Source organism: Ahaetulla prasina, chromosome 10 (genome assembly GCF_028640845.1).
Source record: "Ahaetulla prasina isolate Xishuangbanna chromosome 10, ASM2864084v1, whole genome shotgun sequence".
Lineage (NCBI taxonomy): Eukaryota > Metazoa > Chordata > Lepidosauria > Squamata > Colubridae > Ahaetulla > Ahaetulla prasina.
In genome coordinates this window covers 33,761,680-33,773,091 of record NC_080548.1, presented here as the reverse complement: position 1 = coordinate 33,773,091, position 11,412 = coordinate 33,761,680, and the positions used below count along the sequence as shown (strand labels likewise).

The 11,412-nt window shown below is 55.2% G+C and overlaps 1 protein-coding gene across 1 annotated transcript; it reads right to left on the bottom strand.

The window, feature by feature from the left end:
* Positions 1 to 32: 32 nt before the first annotated feature.
* LOC131204544 (cytochrome P450 2F3-like) lies at positions 33 to 9,961 on the bottom strand. The gene is made up of 9 exons (XM_058195933.1): positions 9,376 to 9,961; positions 7,488 to 7,650; positions 6,981 to 7,130; positions 6,140 to 6,300; positions 4,908 to 5,084; positions 4,422 to 4,563; positions 4,025 to 4,212; positions 1,671 to 1,812; positions 33 to 1,302 (listed from the first exon to the last, which is right to left on the bottom strand). Exons 1-9 carry the CDS (start codon positions 9,574 to 9,576, stop codon positions 1,121 to 1,123), a joined length of 1,506 nt encoding a protein of 501 aa, XP_058051916.1. The 5' UTR covers positions 9,577 to 9,961; the 3' UTR covers positions 33 to 1,120.
* Between the last annotated feature and the right edge of the window lie 1,451 nt (positions 9,962 to 11,412).

The following is an 11,412-nucleotide window of genomic DNA, read 5'->3' as shown; positions in this document are numbered from 1 at the left end:
GCAGAGAGGCTTCCTTGGAGAAATGGGCTGAGGGATGGAATAATCTTGCTTTTTAAGAGATTCTTCTGCTCTGTTAATCAATTTCAGCGAGTTTTTATCTTTCAGAATTTTTTGCAAACTGTTTTGAGGGTCTTCGGGGATAGGAAAGTGCGATACAAACATTATAAATAAAATGCTAAGCAAGCACGCACAAGAAGCTCCCCTCCTGCATTCGGGACCAGGGCTGGGAATCCAGGCGGGATTTGCACTCAGAGTGCCCAAATCACCCTTGGTGTGACCAAAACTTCCCTTTCTCCAGCCTCTCCTGACTTCCAGCCAGTAAGACTTAGGGTTAGGGAAGCTGCCGCCCCCTGGAGTAGCAGGGTCATAAAAGCCCATCCAGGAGGGCAGAAGGGATCCCCCTGAAAGCCACCAGCTATACTTTGGTGGCTGTGAGAAGCAGGAACCCACTGAGGAATCGACTCTGGCAGCCGAGCTCTCCTCCCCGGCTGGCTGGGACAGACGCTGTGCAGATCAGCCTGTCTTCCTGTGGGGCACCTGGATGTGCTTCTGTACCTCCCCCACCCCCAGAAAGCCCCTCCCCCCGGAAGTGGCTTCTCCATCTGCAAGTTGGGCAACCGGCCTATTTGCGCAGCATCATCAGCCCTGGCACTTCCTTGGCAAGTTTCCTTCCCCTGGAAAACATGGCATCAAGTGAGGGGGCTTTGGGTAAAGAAACTGAGCCAGCGCTTCCTAATGTAGAACTTCCTCAGCCTTGCAAAGACCCCCGTGGCAGCACCCAGCTCTGTCCTTGGCACCTGCAGGGCAGATGGCTCGTGCCCCTGAGGTTCCTGCTCTGAGACCTTCTCCGGCACTAGGCAATGCCTGCTGGGGTGCCAAGGTAGCCCAGAGCCTGAGAGACAGCTGAGCCTGGCATCCCTGCCACCAGGGCAAGCGTCTCCAGAGGAGCCCACACGGAGGCAGGCAGGTGCGGGCGACTGGCTTGGCTGGGAGCACTGGGCTGAGAGGAAAGTAGAGGTTGGGGGGGCACCTGAAAGTGAGGGGTTGGGGGGCAGGGACCCCCCAACGGGCATCCGGGAGGAAAGCAACCCACAGCAGCTGAGCCCCCCAGGTCAACCCTTCATTGGGGCAGGAGGCACAACTGGTAAGGCCGGGGAATGCTGCCCAGGCCGGTGGACTCGGGGGTGATGTCGATGGCTGCAGGGTCCATCAGGGCTTTCAGCCGGAAGTTCTGCAAGATGGTGGTGAGGAAGAGGAAGAGCTCCATGTTGGCCAGGCCTTCGCCCAGGCACACCCGCTTGCCTGTGGGGAGAGAAGGCTTCCTTGGCGCCTCTGCCAGCGAAGGGAGGTGATGGAGGCCCAGCCTGGCATCCGCCCCCCAAAAGCGTCTGCTCTTTCCAAAGCCCCTGGACAATCCCTCGCCCTCCCCTGCTGGCTGAGCATGATGAGCTTTGCAGTCCAATACGTCTGGAGGAAGCGGCTCCTTTGCTTTCCTCAAGCCACTCCTGGGAAGATGCCAGGAAGCGAGTGACCCCCACGGCACTGGTCAGCCTGACCACCTCCCGGCTTCTTTTGTGCCAGAGGAGCCGATGAGGCTCTTAGCCTCTCCTGCCCCACACTGGATGAGGCCTCTTTCCACCAGGTGGGGGGGGCAGGCCTCTCTTCCTTACCTGCTGAGAAAGCCATGAAGGCCTCCCTCTTCCTGAACCGCCCACTCTCGTCCAGGAAGTGGGTCGGGTCGAAGGCCTTGGGGTTCTTGAACTGCGTGGGGTCGAACTGGGAGGTGCAGAGCAAGGGGATGATGTTGAGGTCCTATGATTGAGGGGGGAAGGCAGGGTGATCAGAGGGCAGCCTGCCCTGAACCCAGTTCTCCCCCACTGAGTGGAGAAGATCGTCATCGTAGGCATGTGCAGAGCGCTTTCTGCTCAGGGCATCCTCGTGCCTGCCGCACCATTTGGCCTTGGGGAGAAGACAGGTGTGCTGCTCATTTTGGGAACCAGCCCAAGTCGATCACGGCAGAGGCCGCTGCTGACCCTCATCCCATCCCCCGCCCCCTATTCTCTACTTGGCCGAACCTTGGGAAGACTGTATCCCCGGAATTTGATGTCTCTTGTGACTGTGTGGGGCACCCCCATAGGGACGATGTCGGCGTAGCGCTGGATCTCGTGGATGACCGCATCCGTGTAGGGCATCTGATTCCGGTCGTCCATGCAGGGGGCACGGTTGCCCCCAATGACGCGGTCGATTTCTTCATGCAGCTTCTCTGCCAGAAGAACTCCAGAGTTACCCCAAAAGCCACGGCAAGGGGAGGGGACCACCTGAGGTCCCCTCTGGGAGAGGGCGGGGGCGGGATTCAAAGGGCTGCCTGTCCTTCTGCTTTAGATGGGGTCTCTGTCCTGTCCTCTGAGACCCCCACACGCTTGACGCTGCAGGGGCCCCTTCTTCCACACCCTGCCCCAGTTTACCTTCCACCTCGGGTGCCTCAGGAGGATGCAGCCCATAGCGCAGGGTGGAGCTGACAGTCTCAGTGCCAGCAAAGAAGAGGTTGACGGTGGTCTTGGACATCGTGTCCTCGTTGAAGTGAGAACTGGCGTTGCCCTTTTCCTGCAAAGCAGCAGAAACCAGCCGGTTTGGTTCTAACAGGACTGCAAAGATGCCAGTCGAGAAACTGAGGCTGAGGGATCTTGTTTGGAAATCAGAGTCCACCCCATTTGCCCACAAGGATGGGCTTTTCTAGGAGGGCCCAGGAAATGAAGGCTCAGCCTGGCTCCCCCACAATGGAGCTGCCACCCGCCCCAAGGCCCAAGCAGAGCCAGCACGGCTGCCCGGCCCTGGGTGCAAGACCCCAGATGGTGATGCAGCAACTGTGTGGCCTCCTCCAAGGAATCCTGAGGATGGGGGTCCGGGAGAAAGCCCCTTCCCCACTTGGCAGGGGCCACGGCAATACCTGCTGGATTTTGATGAGGAAGCAGTCAATAAAATCCCTTGGGGAGTTGGGGTCCAGGGTCCGCCTGTTCATCTCCAGCCGCTCGCCCACAAACTTTGCCAGCTTCAGGTAATTGGCGTAGATTCTCTGGTGGGGCCCTGGGACCCACCTCATGATGTTTGGGAAGACGAAGAGCAGCTGAAGGAGAAGGGCAAAGCTCTGCTCTGAAGGGGTCTCTGGCTGGGCGGACCCCAGCTGCTTCCAGCAGGCCCACCTGGATGGATGGAAGCCTCTCAGGGTCACAACCTCACCCCCCTCCCCAAATTAAGAGATGGAAGAGGAGCCCAGAGACTGAGCCCGGGGGGAGGGGCTTCTCTGGTCCTTTCCAATTCTGGGGTGAGCCATCAACCATCCACTACAATAAGGCAGTTCAGGAATCAACCTCAGTTGACAGCAGAGGAGGTGGGGTGGGGTTAGGGGTCCCCCAATCCACAGAAATGAGCCAAACCACTCTGGCGAAAGCCAGGCCCTCTCACAGGGCAGCTACTCTGGGGGTGGCAGCGAGTGGTCAGCTGAAGATCCTGTGCTCAGGCTTTAGTCTTGCATCAGCCCGGCCCTTTTTGGCCCTGACACCCGTAGCCCTTGGCCTCCTTTGGACTTTTCCCCAGAAGAGTGCTCTGCCTCATTGTCTTCTCTCTCTCTCTCTAGCTCTCTCTCTCCCCTTCTTCCTGAACCGCCCACTCGTCCAGGAAGTGGGTCGGGTCAAGGCCTTGGGGTTCTTGAACTGCGTGGGGTCGAACTGGGAGGTGCAGAGCAAGGGGATGATGTTGAGGTCCTATGATTGAGGGGGGAAGGCAGGGTGATCAGAGGGCAGCCTGCCCTGAACCCAGTTCTCCCCCACTGAGTGGAGAAGATCGTCATCGTAGGCATGTGCAGAGCGCTTTCTGCTCAGGGCATCCTCGTGCCTGCCGCACCATTTGGCCTTGGGGAGAAGACAGGTGTGCTGCTCATTTTGGGAACCAGCCCAAGTCGATCACGGCAGAGGCCGCTGCTGACCCTCATCCCATCCCCCGCCCCCTATTCTCTACTTGGCCGAACCTTGGGAAGACTGTATCCCCGGAATTTGATGTCTCTTGTGACTGTGTGGGGCACCCCCATAGGGACGATGTCGGCGTAGCGCTGGATCTCGTGGATGACCGCATCCGTGTAGGGCATCTGATTCCGGTCGTCCATGCAGGGGGCACGGTTGCCCCCAATGACGCGGTCGATTTCTTCATGCAGCTTCTCTGCCAGAAGAACTCCAGAGTTACCCCAAAAGCCACGGCAAGGGGAGGGGACCACCTGAGGTCCCCTCTGGGAGAGGGCGGGGGCGGGATTCAAAGGGGGCTGCCTGTCCTTCTGCTTTAGATGGGGGTCTCTGTCCTGTCCCTCTGAGACCCCCACACGCTTGGACGCTGCAGGGGGCCCCCTTCTTCCACACCCTGCCCCAGTTTACCTTCCACCTCGGGGTGCCTCAGGAGGATGCGCAGCCCATAGCGCAGGGTGGAGCTGACAGTCTCAGTGCCAGCAAAGAAGAGGTTGACGGTGGTCTTGGACATCGTGTCCTCGTTGAAGTGAGAACTGGCGTTGCCCTTTTCCTGCAAAGCAGCAGAAACCAGCCCGGTTTGGTTCTAACAGGACTGCAAAGATGCCAGTCGAGAAACTGAGGCTGAGGGATCTTGTTTGGAAATCAGAGTCCACCCCATTTGCCCACAAGGATGGGCTTTTCTAGGAGGGCCCAGGAAATGAAGGCTCAGCCTGGCTCCCCCACAATGGAGCTGCCACCCGCCCCAAGGCCCAAGCAGAGCCAGCACGGCTGCCCGGCCCTGGGTGCAAGACCCCAGATGGTGATGCAGCAACTGTGTGGCCTCCTCCAAGGAATCCTGAGGATGGGGGTCCGGGAGAAAGCCCCTTCCCCACTTGGCAGGGGCCACGGCAATACCTGCTGGATTTTGATGAGGAAGCAGTCAATAAAATCCCTTGGGGAGTTGGGGTCCAGGGTCCGCCTGTTCATCTCCAGCCGCTCGCCCACAAACTTTGCCAGCTTCAGGTAATTGGCGTAGATTCTCTGGTGGGGCCCTGGGACCCACCTCATGATGTTTGGGAAGACGAAGAGCAGCTGAAGGAGAAGGGCAAAGCTCTGCTCTGAAGGGGTCTCTGGCTGGGCGGACCCCAGCTGCTTCCAGCAGGCCCACCTGGATGGATGGAAGCCTCTCAGGGTCACAACCTCACCCCCCTCCCCAAATTAAGAGATGGAAAGAAGGGAGCCCAGAGACTGAGCCCGGGGGGAGGGGCTTCTCTGGTCCTTTCCAATTCTGGGGTGAGCCATCAACCATCCACTACAATAAGGCAGTTCAGGAATCAACCTCAGTTGACAGCAGAGGAGGTGGGGTGGGGTTAGGGGTCCCCCAATCCACAGAAATGAGCCAAACCACTCTGGCGAAAGCCAGGCCCTCTCACAGGGCAGCTACTCTGGGGGTGGCAGCGAGTGGTCAGCTGAAGATCCTGTGCTCAGGTTTAGTCTTGCATCAGCCCGGCCCTTTTTGGCCCTGACACCCGTAGCCCTTGGCCTCCTTTGGACTTTTCCCCAGAAGAGTGCTCTGCCTCATTGTCTTCTCTCTCTCTCTCTAGCTCTCTCTCTCCCCTTCTTCCTCCATCTCTCTCTCTTTCTCTCATTGGCCTTCAGCTCCACTGCCCCTTTGCTCTGCCTAAGCTGGTCCCTGGCACTAGACAAGGCACAGCTCAGGTGGCAACTTCAATATTGCAGATTGGGTGACCTTTGTCTCTCCTTCTCTCTCTCTCCCCCTCCATTAAGGATTTTCAGCTGGGAGTAGGGCTTCCTGAAGAGGGGCACTGATGTGGGTCTGGACTTGTTCTTGCTCTTTGCCCTCCTTGGATCACCCCAGCTCTACTTGACAAGCCCTGGCACTCCACTGCTGGCACATGTGTGAGGATGATCTCGAAACTTCCACTGGACTGGCACAGAGCGGTTAAATTATTAGCCACTACACAATGAAATCTGATTTCCTTCTCAATTTGGGTCTGGCCAACTGGCCTCTGCCCTTTCCCCTTGGCCCCATGGCAGCTTTAGGTGAGAACCAGCCCGCCCCACATCACAACAGCCAACTCTAAGTGGGCTGAAGGACCTGAGTCCTTTCTCCAGGTCAGCCTCACCTGTCCCCAGGTGGAGCTCATGAGCTTCCAGTTGCTGTTGATCAAATCAAGCAAGGTGAGGAAGGTCTGATCTGTGTATTCGAACCGTTCTCCAAAGACAAGGGAGCAGATGATGTTGGAGCCGGCGCAGCTTAGGAAGAAGGTGGGGTCAAAGGGCTGGCCTGTGAGCAAACGGGGTAAGGGGGGAAATAGCGGTCAGTCCAGGGGTATTTTATAACTTTCCTCCACTCCCCCACCCACCCGGGGATTGCTTCACGCCATATAGCCTTTCTTTGGCACAATTCAAAAAAGTTGACTTAAATATGGCAATTGAATAATTAAATGAAATAACTTGGCATAACTGAAATCTCTGCCTAGCAGTCTTTCCAACCTGCTCCATGCCAGATGTGGTGTTTGATGCCTCCAGAATTCCTGGAGGGCATCAGATGAAGGAAGGGCCCGACACACCTGGAGGAGCACAGCCTGCGAATGCAGCTGCACCTCTCTTGCACAGCCTCTCTGGCTTCCTTGGGGGAGGGAATTCTTGGAAAATGAGGCACTTTATATTCAGGAAAGGCCTGGAGAGCTTCCAGAGGAGGGAACTGGAAGGGAGCCACCTGCTCTAATTGAACAATCCTTAACAAACTCAGCACATTTTCCACCAGAGGTGATATTAGCCTCTTTTAAAATTGGGATCCAGCAGGTGGGGTTCTTCTGGCCCCAAAGGAAGGGAGGACCCCTTTGACCCCTGAGGGAAAGCGCCGCGTTTGGCTGCTGCTATAAAACACCAGCACCCCAAGGCAGACCTGTCCTGCCTTATAAGCCAGAGAAGGAAAGGGTGGGGCAAGGACCCTCCAGCCACCTTGGATTTTACGGAACTCGGCCACCAGGAACTGGGCCTCCTCCTTGATCCGCTCTTCCATGGACCGTTTCCCCATCCCAAAATTCTTCAGGGTCCCGATGGCAAACCTGCGCAGCTGCCTCCAGCGCTCCCCTGTCCCGTACACGATTCCTGGGGATGAAGTGGGGGTGGAGATGGGACAACATACCCAAGACCAGGTCCAGCCTGCCCTGCCCACAATTTTCCTCCTTCCCAGAAAGCCCACCAGCTCCCTCCCACCAAAGCTCTTTCCAGCCCAGAGAATCAGAAACAAGAATCTCCTTATTTTGAGACTAACTTGGGCTTATTTTGGGCTATGATTCACTCCCCACCTCCTGCCCCTCACTGGTTCTTCTAACAGTCAAAATTCAGCTCTGGAAGCCCTGAAAAATATATTTCATTGAACGTGGCATCATCGTCATTCCAAAATCCAGGACTGAAGAGTGACCTGGGCAGCTGCCGCCGCCTCCCCACCTTCCAATGTCTCACCGTTTCCTTTGCTCCACATCTGGACAGCAGGAAAGTCCCCCCGGCCACTGAACTCCTCAGCTTTGTCAATCAGGGCCTCCTTCAGCACCTGGTACCCCGAAAGGACCACGCAAGGGCGAGAGCCCAGATGGAAGGTGTACATGGGCCCATAGGTCTTGCTGAGCTGGGAGAAGAGGAACACTGGTCAGGGCAGGGCTCCTTCTTGGGTGGGTGGGTGGCTCCTCTAGCAGGGAACAAGAACCACCAACTCAGCAGGGATTTGGGCTTTCAAAGCCTCTTTCCCTCCACTGAGGAGCGGGTTCCCAGTAGTGGTGAAATCTGAACCGGTTTGCTACCGGTTCGCTGGCTGTGCATGTGCACTGTGCACCACGCACCAAATGCCAGGTGCAGGCGCACGCAGTGCATGCCGAAAGGAGGCATGGGGTAAGTAGAACAGAGCGTGGGGGGGGGCATGATCAGCTGTGGCGGGTGATCTTTTTTTTACTTTTAAAAGCATTTTTTACAACCTATTCGGCTGAATGCTTTTAAAAAATGCTTTTAAAAGTAAAAAAAAAAAGACTGACGATCAGGCAACTCAGCTGGGATCGTCAGAGCCTTTTTTTTTAACCTTTTGTTATCATAAAAAAGTTTTATTTTTACAATCATGTCAAACAACTCATTCAATGTACAGTTATATACAATTAGTCGGGCTTGTGTTTTTTAACCTTTTAAAAGCATTTTTTAAAAGAAGTGGCAAGCGGGGAAGCGGGCAACCGAGCATGGGGGGGGGCATAGGTGGGTGGGGGCAGGTATTTTTGCTACCGGTTTTCCAAACTACCCACTGCCATCGCTACCCGATCGGCTGAGCCGGTCCAAACCGGGAGCATTTCACCCCTGGTTCCCAGGCAGGGCAGGCAGGGGGGCTTTATAATACAGTTGGTGCAGTTTATTGTGTAATTATTTTGATGGACCCACCAGACCCACAAATGAAGGCTGGAAGCCACCTTCTCCTTTCTTGCCTTCTGCTTATGATGCAAGAGTCTCCCACAGGCTGCCCAGTTTCTCTCGGGAACAAACAGGCGAGGTTCAGTGGAGGGGTGGGGGCTCAGTCCTAAGACTCCCCGCTCGGTCCCTCCTCGCCTGGCTAGTAGTTTCTCAACAGGAAGGGCCCCTAGTTTAGCTGGGTTCCACTTTAATTCAATCTAATTTAATATGTGCACACAAACTCACTTTTCTGGGGGAAGCTGTGCCTTTTCTTTGATCTAGAGTTGTCTGGAATTAAGGCTGGTGGAGAAGAGGCCAAACCTAGAATGGGGCAGGGGGCTTTGCTAAGAGGAGGACCCTCCCAGCTCCTGGGTGGAGCTGTGTGCTTTCAGGCCCTTGGGGTGCCTGCCCAGGGCCACACCCTTCCGGCTCAGCTCGAGCTGCTCTGTGGGGCCCGGCAGACATTCCCCACAGAGAGATGCTTGAGCTGCCCCATGTCTCGGATCCTCGTGCTTCACCCCCTACAACTAAGGGGGGCTTTGCTGCTTCAGGCCAAGGCAGGGAGGGGGCCTGATGCCGGGCATTGCTCTGGCCTGGGAAGGGAAGATGGCCCCTTCCCTGGGTGTCGGGGAGATGCCGTTGGCTCGGTGGGGACCCACATTGGCCTCAGTTGACCAAACAGAGAGCCGGTCCAGTTTCCCAACTGCCTGGGCTTGTCTTGCTTTCCTGTTTGCTTCTCTTCTATTTGCACCCGGGGTCTCTCTGTCAGGGAGATATGACCGACTGATGGTTTGATAGACAGATTGTTCAATAGATATCTATCGACAGATGATAGACATATAGACAAACCATTTTGCCCCTTACGCTCCACATCCCTCCCTCCCTCCCTCCCCCCTCCCAGGAGCCCCCACCTGCCCTGACTCACTTCCCTGAGGGAGGGGATCAGCTCCTTCACGTCCACCTGGAGTATGTTGCCGATGAAGGGGAGAGGGGAGGGGCCCGGTGGGAGGCCAGCGAACCTCTTCTTGGCTGCGAAGTGGCGGAAGAGGAGGCAGGATGCGGCCATGGCTAACAGAACGCTGAAGGCTCCCCCCCAATCCATCCGAGTGAGGGCCGAGATCTCCATGGCTGCTGCGAGTCAAGCTGGGGCTGCCAAGCAGTTGCCAACCAGGCAGGATATATACGGTCGGGACTCCGAAGTGTTCGCTTGTGCCAGTCCCCGGCCCACCGGAAGTTGGCCCACAGCCAGGCTCGGCTGATGTCAGCTGGGTGGTGCTGCACTGAAGGAGGCCAATTCCGCTGGGGATCCAGGAACCTTTTGACTCTTTTTAAAATCCCCCTTTAAAGAAGTTGTTAGTTTTTCAGGAAAGTCTTGGTACCTTTCCTTTCCTTGCTTGTGGTATCTTGCAGCATCCAAGACAATTTCATGCACGCAATCTGCCCTTTCTGCCTGCTTGGCAAGGCACACCCTTGTTTATCTGTTCCTTAACAGATAAACAAGGCTGAAATTAAGCCACCATCGTTACCCAGATTTCTCAAGACATGTTTGCACATTGCTTTGCAGTTCCTGAAAGCTCTGGCTGGGGCTGCTCCATTGGCCAAACATTAACCCAGCCACGTCCAGGCCAGCCACTGCATGGATGTCCATGCTCCTATTGCACCAGGCGCTCCCCCCCCCCCCCGTTCTCCGCCTCCTGCTCACTTGGGGCCTTTTTTCTACAGCAAAGACCTTCCAGGGCTGGGAAAAGTCTCTTTCTCCTGGATCTGTCCCTCCATAACTCTGCTTTGAAAGTGGGCTATAAAGACAAGATGGCTTGTTGAGTCCCCAACTAGCCACTACGTTCAACTGCTGGCCCCGGCAACCCAGCCCAGGCCCAGCTGGCTACTCTGAACTCCTGCCAGAGGCCCAGAGGAACAGGCTGAGCAAGCAAAGCTTGGTTCAGGGATAAAGCAGGTGGCATGAACCCAGACAACGGTAGGAAATAGGCGTGTATCCCGAAGATGCTTTTCCAAAAGGCAACTGGACTTTCTTGGGTTTCAGTTCTGACCGAAGAACTGAAGAAGCTTCTTAGATGAGAAGGGAAATGTTTTGAAGGAAAAACCCAAGAAAGTCCAGTTGCCTTTTAGAAACCTTTGGGATAACCATGACCTGTCCTGGAGGAATGAAAATCTCCATAGATGCGTGTCAGTGGTGTGTTTGTGTGTAAAAGAATACAAGGAATAAGGAAGAGGAGGCTGCATCAGTCTTAATTGGAATCACCCCTCTTTTCCTGCTGTGGCCAATTCCTTGGGGCTCTCTGAGCTGGGTTATTTTCTTGCATTTTGTTTCATGACCCAAACTAGGTAACGTCCTGAGTGCTCAGCCTTTCACCCCTGAACTACAAATATTCTCCTTTATTGCAGCTCAATTCCAGGCAGCCAGTCCCAAAAGGGACTTCTTCTGCACTGTAAGAACCCAGAGAAGGCTGCTTGTGCTCTGCCTGAATTGGCTGCAGCCCTTTCCTTCTGTGAAATGGAACTTCTGGCCTTTTTCCAAGTGGGGCACAAGCCAATGGTTTGCAGATCATCGGTGGTGGAACTGTAGCAGTTGACTTAGCCAGTTGTGGGCCATCACCTTATGGAACAATGCAGTTTATTTATTTGGACTTAGGAACCAACGTAATCATGGAAGTTTTGTTTTGTTAATCATGGTTTAGGGTTTATCCTGTTGTATGAATTCAGCCTTTGGGTTGTAGTTTCCTTTCATAAAATCTCTTTAAAATCTCTTTATTCATCCTAAGGAATCTAACTTTGCTCTTAACAGAATTTGCCAAATGTTAGATTGGAGGAATTAGGAGACTGGAGACAGGCTTCAGACAACAGCTCTTTATTCAGCAACTGTGTACAATCCAGCAGCTAGTCTCTCTGAGAGACAGCCGTTATATAGGGAGCTGCCAGAGGGCTCAGCTAATCATGTTTGAGT